Source organism: Gadus chalcogrammus, chromosome 6 (assembly GCF_026213295.1).
Source record: "Gadus chalcogrammus isolate NIFS_2021 chromosome 6, NIFS_Gcha_1.0, whole genome shotgun sequence".
In the NCBI taxonomy this organism is placed as follows: Eukaryota; Metazoa; Chordata; class Actinopteri; order Gadiformes; family Gadidae; genus Gadus; species Gadus chalcogrammus.
In genome coordinates this window covers 15,421,502-15,436,844 of record NC_079417.1, presented here as the reverse complement: position 1 = coordinate 15,436,844, position 15,343 = coordinate 15,421,502, and the positions used below count along the sequence as shown (strand labels likewise).

General features: G+C 42.2%; 1 protein-coding gene across 1 annotated transcript in view; it reads left to right on the top strand.

The window, feature by feature from the left end:
* grid2 (glutamate receptor, ionotropic, delta 2) overlaps positions 1-15,343 on the top strand; it is a 472,475-nt gene that overhangs the window by 69,342 nt on the left and 387,790 nt on the right. Inside the window, exon 2 of the mRNA XM_056591936.1 lies at positions 3,462-3,617. Within this exon, the coding sequence (XP_056447911.1) occupies positions 3,462-3,617 (156 nt within the window). The remainder of the gene's footprint in view (positions 1-3,461; positions 3,618-15,343) is intronic.

Genomic DNA, 15,343 nt, shown 5'->3' with positions numbered 1-15,343 from the left:
TGTGTCTGGTGATGTCTGGTGATGTCTGGTGATGTCTGGTTTAACCTGTTTCGCTGGGCTCAGACTCAAATCAGTCTGACTCGCTCCTCAAACCAGCCATCAGCCACACACACTTCGCAACATATTTAGCAGAATGATAGTTGCTAGATGAGTCTTTTTTTAAATAAAAATTGTATGGATTAATTCAGAAACACTGGTCAAATTTGTATGCATAAATAATGCCATTATAATCAGCCATCAACATTTGCTATTTCTGTCATCATGGGAAGCAACCGATATATATTGTTTATTTTATTTATGGAATCAATTTATTGAGAAGATTACGAAGCGCCTTGTCTCATCCTGTAACTTTAATTGTCACTGGTTGATTTCCATGCCTTTGCTATCCGTAGGACATCATAACCCAGGATTTTAATTACCTATGATTGCAAGCGACATGTGGGTGGTTGTAATCACGGGTTGCAACAGTTTCCTACTTCATAATTCATACAATCAGACTGTTGCAATGCAGCTGCTCAGGTCAAGCCACTGTTAACTCTCAAAGGAAACACAGCAAGACATTTTCCCGGCGTATTGAAAATGAATTGCTAAAGCCATGATTTATTCTTCCAGCCTAGAGTTCTACCTTTGTCTAACTTTGACGACAACCTCTGGTAAATGCAGGTTTATCAAGACTTACAACCAGTTACAACCAGTGCGGGCAGTCTTTTAGAATTATTTAAAACGGTAGTTTTGGTGTTGTCAGTATAGAGGTAAGTAATGTTATACATTCTCCCAAAAGTCTTGTCTTAGATTAATTACATTCATTTTATTTTGAGTGTTGAATTCAACCAATGGAAAATGTATTATTTAGTGCAGTGTAATAGACTATTACACTCACTTTCAAGTGAGCCATGAAGAACATTATGAAATGACACACATTTTCAAAAATATATATATATATTTTATTTCTTTCAGCCATTTTGTTCTTGTTCTCCTATACCTGGCAAGTGCCTCTGTTCCACACCCACAGCCTGTGGTGATACAATGGTATTTATTGCCTCTTTATGAGTGCTAACAAACCGGCAAATGAATACCCGACACTTGCCATGGGCGACTGTTTGATCAAAACCTCTCAACCAATCGATTTTGAGCCTCCACATTTAGGATAGTACACCGACTTAAGGTCAACTATGTCTCTATGTATTGTCGAAGGTGGAAGATTTTTCTTTCTGGCCTCACACACACCCTCACATTTACATAAAGTCCTACTTTAATTGTTATCAATCTCTCCTTCTCCCTCCCTCCCTCCTCTTCTGTCTCTTCACTCTCATTCCTTGTCCTTCTCTCTCTTTCTCTCTATCCCTCTCCCTCTCCTGGCGACCGCCTCCCTTCCTTGCTCTCTCGTTCTTCCTTCCTCCTGTTCTCTCACTCTACCTCTCTCCCTCTTACCCTCTCTGCCTCTCACCCTCTCTCTCTCTTCCCTGCCTTGCTTTTCTTTGTTCCCTGCCAGCCGGCAGAGTATGGATAGAGCGGCCTAGTGTCGTTTTTAATCACAGCTCAAAGACTGATTAATCACAGCACGACCCCTGCACAGGTAGCAGTAGGATTGGGGATGAGGGAGGGAGAGAGGGAAGGTAATTGCTGTAAGAGACCCACAAAGAAGAAGAGAGCACCACATGAAAGACTGAGAATGAGAGAGAGCATCGCTAATTAATCTCAACCCGTATAATTGTATGTCCCTAACAATCGATTCCGAGGTTGGAGTCTTGATCACTGATCACAATCGTCGGAATGGTTTCAATACTGAGTCACGTAACAAGAGAGAGAGTGTGAAACATAGGGAACGGAATTAATATTCTCAAGTGTTCAGCGGTCCTTTCTTGATATGTTTACTGTGGGAACTTTATTGAAGAGCCCACAATTTTATAATTGTATCATTCAATGAGGAGCGACTGTAGGTTACTTTTTGTCGTTTGGTTCATTGTGTTTGTGTTCCTGGGTGTTGCTACATAGTTTCCCTGATGTCCCCTGATATTATCGTCAATGGCATAGGGGACTTGTAGATCCTTTTCTGTTACGATAATGTTGCCTCATCTTATGGTCTTGGGGGCCAAGCCTCCATGACGTCTCTCTCCCCGGTCCCTCTCTTTGTCTCCGTAGCAGCTGCTTATTTATGTCTTTTAATAGTCGTTTTAAGCTCAAAGTTTATCGCATGCATATGGAATATATTGATGGGCTAGAAAATGTAGATTCTTTATGACCCATTTAATCTCTAAGAAGTATTTTATATCACATTTCATTTATGAGCCTTTGTGATATATATTACACACTGTATCAGCCTCACCAAAGCTGCGTTAATCAGTTAGCGCGCTAACAGAACAGAAGAAAAATCATGAGCACATAAATATTGCACCTGAGGTTATTCAGAGGGAGATTTGAAGCTGCTTCAAACTTGCCTCAACCCTTTCCTCTTTGTTTTGGTATCATGTGTCTATCCCCTTATGTCCATTTCTGTCCTCGGCATCTCAATCCAACTCCTCCGCCATCTTCTCCGCCACTCAAGTGCACTCTCCCCTCAAGGCGTGCATATATATGCATATAGATGCGCTAAGGCAATGGCTAATGAATAAGTGTGATTCTTTTTTTGTGGGGTTTTATCCTGCTGTGGTCTTCTGCTCTGTCGGCGCGAGCTGATTGCATCACCTCCTCATCTATACTGCGTGGTAATTAAATCATTGCAACTCGATCACTTGGAGGGCTTGAGGGCTTGGATGGCAAGAGGATGGAGTGGGGAATTGAAGGCGACAGTATAGTGATGGAGCAAATATTGTGTTAATGTGTTTTCTATCAAGGGCTTTTGCCAAGGAGACTGAAGGGTGTCAAATGGTAGAGCGTAGTTAAACTGATTTTTTCTTTGATATTTTTAATGTATATTAGAGCACCAATTATTTGGGTGGTACCACAGACAGCTCTTTTTACATGAATTTACAATTTTTGTTGAGGAAATGTACATACATAAAGATACAAACACACACAGAAACAAGCTATATGTTCTGGTCGGTAAAATGCAGTTAGCTATGTTCCATTAGCTCAGCTTAGACAATTACTTGCTCACCAGATTTTGGAAATAAACTGGGATAAAATGAGGCTTTAAAAAGTGGGTAATGTGAGGTGGAAATAGAGGCAAGTATGTAAGGCTAATTGCATGTGTAATCGACCACAACGAAGTGACCACACATCTGCCAGCCCCCCCAAATGGCTTTTCTTCCTTCCCTCTTCCACCTTTTGGAACCCAAATGTTCAGTCCTTATACATCGCCTTGACCTAGGTGGACTGTAAACACTCTTTTGTTCAATTTTCACTTGGCTGTTGAACTCTACTTAAGACAAGGGGAGAGAAGGGAAAAAACTAACCTTATTTCAAAATCCCAACCATGTTGGTAACAAGTCTGTTTCTTTTTTGTGTGTGTGTCTTCGCAGGAGCCATCTTTGATGAGTCAGCCCGTAAGGATGACGAGGTGTTCCGCATGGCGGTGGCCGACCTCAACCTCAACAACGAGATCCTGGAGACGGAGAAGATCACCATCTCGGTGGAGTTTGTGGACGGGAACAACCCCTTCCAGGCTGTGCAAGAAGGTATGACCCTTGTAGAAAGCAAGAGCGACGTCTGATCTATGTATTGGTTTAGTGTTATCGTTGCTGGTAATGGATTAGCACACAGGGCTTGCAGTGGTCTTAAGTCCAACTCCTTGTCTGGCCTTGGGTAAGTGGTCTTATACTACATGTAATTATTCTACTTTCTTTAAGAATGCTTGATTCTGATTGGTTGGGAGGAGGGCATTAACCCGGCAAGTTGCCCGCCTTTTTGACAGTTGCACATGCTGCTGAATGAGCACAGCGTCATCAAATAGTATATCAATACGCCGCTTGTATTTTTTTCTATCCCAGAAATTTCAAACATGAGGTCCATTGTAAAAATAAACCTTGTTTGAAAAAGTTCCTAAAATGTGTCGGAAATCAATCGGAGGGTCAGTCGATACATAGTTTCGCAAGCAAGATACAATGTAGCAACTACGTTATTAAACTATTGATCAGATGCAGCCTTGTGTGGTTGCTATAGAAACTAATTAGCTACAGCTGAGCTAATGTTATTCACCGTAGTTCTAAACATTGCAGCGTTCTAAACATTCATAGTTTATTTTAAGGTATTTGGAGTAGGGAAGACATTTGAGGACTGGTTAAAGAGCGAACATAACATTTATTGCAAATAAAAATGATTTGGAATAAGGAACTTGCATGTTTGATTGATCGTAATTCAAGGAGACTACTTTTTGAGGGAGATGAACTCAAACAGAGTATACATTTAATTAGGATGCAATACGAATGGAAGGTATATGGAAGGTTACCAACCTCGCCTTCGTCACGGACGGCAAGCAGTCCACGAGCCGGGCATATCAAACAGTTTATTGCCCTGCCTCTCGGTGATTATGCCTTACATATTAGATGAAATGTAGAAATCAATGTATTTGTTTACTACTAGTCTTCCAAACACTCACGATGCATGCAGCTAATCTAAAACTAGATGCAATAAGATATGCACCGGGTTCCGGGCGGTCATAAAGGTAATCAGATGTTGATGTGGTGTTTGAGACAAACAGGGATTAAGGTTTGCCATTTTCATGGGCACAGGACCCACCAGGCAATTTAGTTTCATAGCATGTGTGTCGGGTGTTACACCCACCCAATCAAGAACACATTATCCTGCCGCTGTCTTTGAGCTAAAAATAGATCTATTGTGCCACAGACTCTTTTCTATGCTCCGCATACGCCCTTTTTTTTCAAACTGTGGTGTTTATCAGAAAGACGGGCTGAGGTCAGGCGAGGGCAGATGTGTCTTCCGCGATAAGACTAAATGGAATCCTGTGGCAAGGCACTACGCTATCGCCACTTGCATATGCGGGTTGTCAGACAGACAGCGCTGTGGCAATAGCCGAGAGACACTAGTGTTCATTGCGTGTAGATGTGTTTCGGCGGACATTATAGTATGTTGTATTTTGGGTCCACCATTCACTACCTGTTCAAAAAACACCCTCTCTTCAAGGTACCCAACTTATTGAATTGTTTCTGTTAGGACTTGCAGATAAGGACCCAGGTGCAGACCAGATGCAATTGGCAAAAATATTTATTCCTTTTCTTCAGAATTCAGTATCATCGGACTGCGTAAAACAGAACTTCATACAGAATCCCACCTGTGCATCTAAGTCTCTAAGTCCGTGAGCATGTGCAGGGGCAAGGAAACATCAGAACATGTGGATTTGTTTGTTTTTTAGCACTATTGGAGTAAGCTACCTGTGTTGAATTCGCTTACCTGGGTTGGATACATCAAAGAAAAAGCTATGGGTGCGGCTAAATACTTGTTTTGGATAGAATTTACGTCAATTAATTGATCAACAACTACCCTATTTAAGAACGGGCCTACACCGCTGGAGGGATGAGTTTAACAAAAGTCATGGCTGATTTATAGCCAGGCAAAGACAATGTCAACAATTAATCTTGAGTCTTAAAACATTGGTTAAAAGCACTTCAGTATCAAACTTTAATTACTTGAATAGTTGCTGCTAGATAATAGTTTTGTCTGTAGCTATGCATAAAATTGTATGTTTAACAACATTTATGTCATGTTTTGATGTGTTTCTGATGTCCATCTTCTGGTACCGTCTATGCGTAGGCTGCTCCAGTCCTTTAAATAAAAAAAGTGTTAACCAAGACACTTTAACGCCTGCTCATCCTCAGTTTGCCCATGTCCACAGTTTGACAACACATTTTCGCTCCCCCTGAGCACCTGCTTTGGGTACAGCTGGATTGGGTTTTGTCACATTTTGGAAATCCAATGACATCCATGTCAAGGACCAAAGCCCAACCTGGCTGGTCTGGGCCCACGCTAATTTCCTGTTTTACTTGCAATGCATCAAGAAAGCAAGATGTGATGCCAATGTCAATGCTGAATGTCCTCAAATATTACGATGCATCTGCCATCCTGTGTGTGTGTGTGTGTGTGTGTGTGTGTGTGTGTGTGTGTGTGTGTGTGTGTGTGTGTGTGTGTGTGTGTGTGTGTGTGTGTGTGTGTGTGTGTGTGTGTGTGTGTGTGTGTGTGTGTGTGTGTGTGTGTCAAAAGGATATATAGAGGGAATGATGTGAGTGGGTGGTACAGATGCATGACAATGATCTTGCTTGCAGATCTTTGGGACACACACACACACACACACACACACACACACACACACACACACACACACACACACACACACACACACACACACACACACACACACACACACACACACACACACACACACACACACACACACAGGCTTTGGAGGAATCCAAACATACACACCACTTAATTCTATGAACCATTTTCTTTTTGGGTGTGTTTATGGTGTCAGTTTTTCTTTTTTTTGTGTAAGTTGCTAGGTAATATCTGTTCGGGATCAACTACACATCAGTTGATGATTCATTCATACATACCGCATTAGGGCCCGACCGATTAATCGGCCTGCCGATTTAATCGGCCGATTATAGCCTTTTTGAAAATAATCGACATCTGCCAAAAAGACGCCGATTACAACCAAATTTTTTAATTTTTTTTTTAATTTATTTTTTTTAGAAATGTTATTGCGCTTAGTATCCTGCAGATTGCGCTCCTACTCGCCTTGCTAACTAACAACATTAGCTGGAGTAAAAAAGAGGAGATTGAATTTTACCGTACAACTCGCACAACCGCACGCTCGCTCAGGCAGCTTAGGTCCCAGGCCATGTTAATTTGTTATACTGTAGACTCTAACGGTGAGACCATACTGCTCAGCACGCACGTGTTAGTCACTGCTCACGAGCGCAGCACATTGGGAGTTAGTTATTTATTTTACATTTTACATTACACTCATTTTTGACTGTAAATGTATTCTAAAACACTCAAAGGTTCTGCATTCAATTCACATATTCGTCAAAAGTGTTTAAAGTATATTTAAGGTATCAAAATCTACGTTTTATAGGCTTTTTTTTGTTTTGTTTTTAATCGGCCGATTAAATCGTAATCGTAATTTTTCTCTGAAAATAATCGGCATCGGCATCGGCACTCAAAAATCAATATCGGTCGGGCCCTATGCCGCACACAGCCGTTCTTACTGGAATCTGTTGCGTCATGGTGATTCACTTAATGCATGAAATTGCTTAAAGACCAGTTGCATGTCTTGTCTTAATGGCATGTATCCATTGGAAGGTGCGGGTGGGTTCAGTTCCCACAGGTGCGCACGGATTTCGTTTCCACCGCCAAAAGTGTGCGTGACCCGGACTGAGCCGTATTGAGCTGTACTCGTTTCGCAGTACTCCTCCGTTGGGGTACTGAGACGCCTGAAAGGGTGCTGGCAAGTTCGAGCTATACTCCCCGTCCGTTGATTGGTCGACAGAATCGCATTACCCGCGAGCTATTCCGGACAATGGCGAAAGCTTCGTTTATTGAAGAAAATGTCGCACACAAGTTTGCCGGCCTTCTTGGACGGCCAACATTGTTGCTCTTTGTTCATTGTGCACATACTTCTTTTTCCTTGGATTTATTAGCAGGCTACACTGTGTCAGGCTGCTATGAGATCACGATGCTTACGTAGCTCCCGCGGCTATCACCATACGGCTTATTCCCTGCCCTACCATAAGGGTACTGTCGGCGGTGGAAATGCGAGCCGTAACTGAGCTGGTCTATACCGGACCCTCACTACTGGGCTGAGGTGTGCTGGGTCCAAAGCGTACCCGTCGGTGGAAAGGCGCCATATGTGTAGCATTAAAGGGATGATTGTGTTAGGGTGTCAGAGAGAGGGTGGTGGCTGTTGTGAATATGCAGGATGAGTTTTCACTCTGTATCAATCATGCAGATGTTCTGAGCAAGATCACAGAAAAGTAATTTGCACAAAAGTCTAATCATACAGGGTTCATGTTGCCGTGACTGCGAAGATCAAGAGTTAGGTGGCACTCGATAATGTTTGAGCCATATCCCTCTCTACTGTTGCTTGGGTAATTGTTTTAATGACCATAGAGATCCGGGGTAGATTCTACCAATCAACATAAAAAATGCCGTATCTTTGCACCCCTGCGAATATTTAATTAACTGATAAGGTAGAACACGCACAAACACACGCCCATGCACACGGTAACACACATTAGAGCACAGTCACGCATACATGCGTACGCCTTGCCTAACTTCAGAGTGATAAAACATTCATTTTATTTATCTCCTTCTCACTTGCACACACGTGTGCACGCACACAAACACGCACACATAGGTAGGTTTTTGTTGGCTTAAAGACACCATAGCTGAGGAAGTGGAGATGTATGGGATCTTCAGGCTTATGTGGCGGGATACTCATTGTTCTATACCGAGAACTAGCCCCTAGCTGGGACCCTGAAGTAAGCCATACGTGCCTGCTGTACAACACAAGGTTCCTGTAATTGCTATGGTACACCTTCGTTTTTTTATGTTTTTTTGTAACATCCGGGATATATTGTATCAACTGAGATCGTGGCATGTTTTTCTCCTTGTTGTACCCTCTTGCTGGGAACTCCCAAGAAGGATGAATACCCAAAGAGTTGTCATTCTTAAGAGCCACAACAGACCACTATCTCTAATCCTGTCTCCTTTCTTAACTGCCAACGTCCGCCTTTTGTCAGGCTCAGGAAGAAATGACAGCGCAACAGGAGAGAGAGAAAAAACAGGATAAAACGAGGTGTATTTGCAGGCCGAAGGTTAATTGGTGTGCTGTAGGACGCCTCACAGGATTTTTGTTTAAAGGGAAGGAACAGATACTCATTGGCTACCCTGCATTCGTCTGCCTTTACCCAACCAAACCCGGCAACCAGATGCATGACGTTGATTACATTACTGCTTCTTTCTTTCTCATTGTCGCAATCTATCCGTTACTCCGTTCATCTTATCAGAGTTTTAGTCCCACTGATCTATGGCACTTTAATCCAAAGTTAAGACGCTATTCCTCTCGCTAATTAAAGAGGTCTCACTGGTTCTTAAAGTACAATTCATCATCACAAGGTACATCAAACCATTAAGAGGATGCATTCTCCACCCCATACGAGGAGCCGTTGGTGTGTGCATTGCCTATTAAAACATTTGACAGCCCTAATGCAATATTAATTAGCAAATTGACACAGATAATGATTTGTAAATATGCGCTGCTTGCAAATGCAAACAAGTGTTGCTTGCAGCAAACCCGGTTTTTATTGGTATAAACACATTATTCAGTACCTCATGTACATGTACTAATATACAAATATTTTTACTCTGAGTGAACAGTAAATAGCACAAATTATATACAGATACTAAAGGCAAACCTTTGATGTTGAAAACATGCATGTTTTTTTTATTTTCTTTTCTTTTTCTTTTCGTGTCTGCGGTATGTTATTAGCATATCCTGTTGTCGTTTGAGTGACAGAGACTGTATTTACACAACAACAACTAGACCGCTACAGCAATCATGAAGCTCAATTTACACATAGTATATCACTGCTTCTTCCTGCATCTCTGTAATGCCTAAAGCGGCTGATGCCTTAGGGAATTCTCTCTCTCTCTCTCTCTCTCTCTCTCTCTCTCTCTCTCTCTCTCTCTCTCTCTCTCTCTCTCTCTCTCTCTCTCTCTCTCTCTCTCTCTCTCTCTCTCTCTCTCTCTCTCTCTCTCTCTCTCTCTCTCTCTCTCTCTCTCTCTCTCTCTCTCTCTCTCTCTCTCTCTCTCTCTCTCTCTCTCTCTCTCTCTCTCTCTCTCTCTCTCTCTCCCTTTGTGAAGTGGTTAATTGTGGCGCTGCCCCTGTCACTTACCCTCACTGTTGACTCACTGCACCTTCTTCTCCAATCTCCTCATCGTTAAATCTCCACGGTAACAACATGGCATGTGGACGACGTGTGAGTGTGGAGGTGCTTGTGTCAAGGTCTTGATTGACTAAAGCAAAGGGGAAGCTAATTGGTTAACGGGTACAGCGGTTGATAGGCTTACTGTTTTCTCTGCTTGATTTTAATTGCATACACATGCAGGCAATCATAAACTAACAGGTGTATGTTATTCCTCTTCCTCAGCATCAACTATTTGTTGTCAACTATATATGTTGCTATTTATATAGTATCCTTTTATTGTTGAACAACAATGATAAGCAACATTTTAAGTAATCCATCATCTATTTTTAGCTTATTTTGAATCTCAACACCTAGGAGTTTTATATTATTATATCTGTAGGGCTTTGTTTGGCCCCTTACATTTTTGTTTGCTTTGTGGGTGTTGTAGTTTTTGCTTGACTAAAGAATCACCACATGGGGAACAGCTCTCTTCATGTGTGTTCAGTGATCAGTTAATCTGCCTACAGGAGTAGGCTGCCATACATGACACACAGCTTTTCCCCGAAGCGCTTCAGCTTAATTATTGAGTCCGCAAAGCATCTGTAAGGAATCCGCCTCTTACCTACTGGGTCACAGTATTTGAGATCGATGTTCATACCCTACAAACTCTTCAATGTGCTCGTAACCATGTAGCCTGTTATCCTTTGTGGGAGCGTGTGGGGACAATGGCTTGTTTAATCCGACTCTCCTAGTCGAGTCTGATTAGACTCGTGGGCTTGGTGAGGCTGCAGACCTGTTGCACATTGAGCAACCAATGCGCACAGGTTAAACCAGCCATTGCCCTACACACTCAGGAAGTTCTCCTCGACAGCAACAACATCAGGCCATGTGTCCTCCACTGCAAAACTTTACAATAAACAGTCTTCAGCATCACCATCCGGCGTCCCGTGTTTGGAGGAGCCAACTGAAAGCCACCTAGCAGCCAGCTAGGTGGCGTGTAGCAACCTAGTTATCTAAACTGTCTGCCGGTGAATGTATTTGCATATGTGTATGTAAGCCGAGTGTAAGGGCTAGGACATTTTGCTCAAGGATGATTACTCATGAAATTGGTGTTCGAAGGCAGATCCTTTCAACTGGGATTACTAAACTATCGTGCCCCTTTTTATAATAATGTGGTAAGCAGTTTACGTATTTATTTCAGCTTGTATAGAGGCAAAAAAAACCTCTTTAACCCCCGATCCCCACTTAATTGATGAATTAATGAATTGATTAATGACGGGCCATCACCAACGACAAGGAGATTAGATTAATCCACATACATGTGTGAACTGCGTGTTGTAGGCGGAGTACAAGGTTGTTCATAATTCATGTTTGAGTGCTACTTCCGTGAAGAAGAAAAAATATCAAAAAAAAATGCAGCATCTCTAATTAACCCACGGAACATTAACCACAGGATTTAACCTCTCTGCTTGGAATGGGCTATTTGTCTGTTTGTCCAACACTATTTAGCATGGATGAGTTGATAGAATATATATTTTTCTTCATGAAGATGCATTCTGGGAGGCCATGAGCATGAGCTCAGGGGTTGGAACGAAGGCGTTTGTAGGGTTCCTCTGTTATTAATTGCTGGTTGTATTTGAGCAAGGCAACTGAGCGGTCAAACAAAGTTCCTAAATCAATATTCACCTATTTAATACATATATATATAATTTTTTTAGTGTACCCATTTCATATTTAAATGGCTGCAATGGTTTGAAAAACATGTAGTACTAATGCAATCCATTTAACGTGTTCTTTCTAAAAATCTCTGGAATTAGTATGGTAGGTGGAATGCATGATTCTTTATTTTCCTCACTTATAACACTCTTACAATTAGCGTTCCTAATGCAAGTTATTCATGTCGAAGTGGAGACGAAAGCTGTGCAATTACAGAAACTTTCCAAGGGCTTCGTCCAGCTTTATGGCAAAGTAAATTATACATAGCAGTGACATTGAAACATACGACTAAACACAATACATATGTTGTCTTCTATTAATCTTGACCTACAGCCGACACTCACAAAGGTAAAAAAAAAAACGTTGCAAGTAGTCGCTTATAAATGGTGAAAATAGTTACTCATGGGTCAAATAAGAACATTTGGCTCAAAGTGCATAACCCATTTTGCCTGACTACCCCCTTGCAATCTAACCTTTGTACACAGACTTTGTAAACATCCAGCAGCAGCACTATCTCAAACATTTGACCTCACTATTTATTTTGTGACCTTTGTTTGTACATTATTCATCGGTATTAGACCACTTATCCCCTGATAATTTACGTTTGTTTGTGTTGTCGGCTCACAAATCAATAATTCATAACTTGTACACCATACTGTAATATGATGTGGCCAAACTTGCTGCAACACATTCCTGCATGGAAGCCATCGCTACAAATGTGCGCTCCCTATTCCCGTTGCTGCCATATGACTTGCTCACAACAGTTCAATTAGCTACCATTGAAACCCCGCCACTCCCCTCCTCTCCCCTAACCCGAAGCTCACTGCGTTTAATCTATTCCCTGCTATCTCTGATTTCCCAGCCCCTTATATCACCTCGTGCAGCACAGCGATAGTCTCGTTTGCTGCCATAGAAACCGTACATCTCATTTTCCAGGGCCCATTCCATCACTCCCGGCCGTAGCCGCCCCCTTTGCCTGCTGTCCTCTCTCCCTTGGTTAATCCATTTATCTCCTAGCTGCTTCCCTACCCACAGTGTCCATTTGCGTGAAAACGACGGACAGAAATACACATACACGCGCACACAGGTACAGGGACACCCCCTCGTGCGTGCTTACAGTGCACGTGATCTGTGATCTAATGCTTGCCATGCACACTATCCTGTTGATTACACTGCTAGGTCCTGATCTCTGCCCATCCTTCTATTTGTCCCTATATTTTGCAGCACTTATTTTGTCAATCTTCTGCATCTTTCAACTATTTTTCTTTCTCTCTCTCTGGAATACATTTTTCATTTCCTCACTTACTTTGTTTGTTTCTTACACACATTTTCTCTTGTTTTGTCTTCAGTCATGAATTGCATCAATCCAATTCATTGATCTTTGAATCGATGGGAAAGGGGTGTGTCTGGTGGCAGCCATGACATTTTACGTTGTGTGTGTGTGTGTGTCTGTGTGTGACTTGACCTTACGGTGCTATCAAACAGCCTGCAGCTGCTGGTTTAGTGAATAATAAAAACACTCCGACATCTCATTGCATTATATTTCTGACAGGCACATTTACCTTGAAACGGGGCTGCGGGATACATGCTGTACGGTGCACATAGCGCAAAAAACGATATATATATTAATATATACTATTTAGTATTGATATGCTCCTGTCAGAGGTAGACAGAGTACAATAACGTTCAGATAACGTTCAGACAGGTTAATGATATATCTTAAATAGCACTGACTAACTGTCGGATTTGTGAAAAATACATGGTAGAAATAGCAGTCGAATTCCCGTTTCCATTGAATGAAGCAATGCAGATATAGGGTGGACATCATAGGTGAGCCACACCATGAAAAAGAGCCCATTGTGGTTGCCCAGCAACAGGTACTGAACAGGAAGGGTTGATGAGGGAAAACATACCACACAGGTGTATACCAGCTGTACCTGTTCATATTCCAACTCCCCAGAAAAACCAGGGGAAACGAATCAGAAAATGAAATAATCTAGTGGCTGTTGCCCTCAGACACGGACATGTGTCTGTGCTGCATCGTCATCTCTTCTGAAGCCCAGCCCAATTTGTCACAGTTTTCTCTACGTCGACGGTTTTTTGGCGAAGCGTGAGACTTTCTTACAGTATAAAGGGTGTTTAATTTTAGTTCTGGCCCCTGCAGTATTTTGTTATGCACAGAAAATCAACACCTGCATAAAATCAACAATTGCATAAAATCATCCGTTTGCATGATATCTGATGAATAAAAAACTCTGTTAGAAAGCAATACACAAAAATTTGTTCTCTCTCTCTCGCTCGTTCTCTCTTTCTCCCTCCCTCTCATTCTCTTTCCCTCTTTCTCCTTCTCAATCGGTCTCTCTCTCTCTCGTTCTCTCTATCTCCCTCGTTCTCTCCCCCCCTCTCTCTCGCGCTCGCTCTCTGTCTATCTTTCTCTTGCTCTCTCTCTTGCTCTCTCTCTCTCTCTTGCTCTCTGTCTCTCTCTCTGTCTCTGTCTCTGTCTCTCTCGTTCTCTCTCTCTCTCTGTCTCTCTCTCTCTGTCTCTGTCTCTGTCTCTCTCTCTCTCTCTCTCGTTCTCTCTCTCTCCCACTCTCTCTCTGTCTGTCTTTCTCTCTCTCCCTCTCGCTAGCGTTCTCTCCTTTTCTCTGTGTGCACACACAGTCGGTCAGCCCATTTCTCGGCGGGTAAACAGAGTAATAGAAGAGGATTTCTATGGAGAGGACTTCCTTCCCTTCCCTTCCTTCCCTACTGAGTTTTGGTCTCGCTGTCTCGTTGCCAACCGCCTCATTCTAAATGCACAAAGACATCCGTTCACTGGAGATGAATAACGGAAGAGCGACAAAGAAAAGAAAAAGACCACCATTAAATGACTTTTGCGGTGACCTGTCCCACTCTGTCCTTGAGAACAGGATGCCCCCTTTTCAGCTTTCGAGAAGGAAGCAGACCCTTTTAAATCAGATCTTTCTTAACTTGACTGGGTCAAACTCAAACGGGTGATCTGCATGAGTTTTTTCTCCACCAATCTCTGTAGCCGATCATTAATGTCTTCCTTCTACTTTATTCCCCGACTGCGTCCTTCTATCAAAAATCTTCTGGAGATACAGATTCCAGTCAGCCAATTCATTGGTTGATTAACGATGCGCTGTTAGCCAATCAGCTGTTTTTTACACACACTCTTTGTTCTGTCTCAAAGTGATGTTATGACACTTTGCCAAAACACATTAATAAAGTCGCTGATGCAGTCAAAGTGTCAAGAGGAAAATGCTCAGCAACTGGAGATAGAGCCCTCGCTGCATCTCAGCTGTGGCTGGTTGTACTGATTACATGTAATTGAGCTGCCAAGGAGGGTAGTTTCAGAAATCTGCAGATCCCTTTTTAATTGTAGAGTTGATTGGAAGTTCCTAAGATTTATAGGCTACCATCTAAGGCTGATATATGATGTAAAGTGTTTGTAATAACTGTTAAAAGAAAGGCGTTAGGTAACGCCGTTATTTTTTCGGTAACAGGGTAATCAAACTAATTACTGTTTCCGGCGTTACAACGCTGTTACCGTTAATGTACATTAAATGCGGTTCATTAATATGTATTGATTGAATAAACTGCGTAATCCAAACGCACCCCTGGCTCCGAACACAAATGCTAGTGAGGAGACCGGGTGGGTTAACAACGAGATAAGCGATTATGATTGGCTAAGGCAGAGTCATGTTTCATGGTAGCCAATCGGAGCCAGTGTTTACACACACACACACACACACACACAC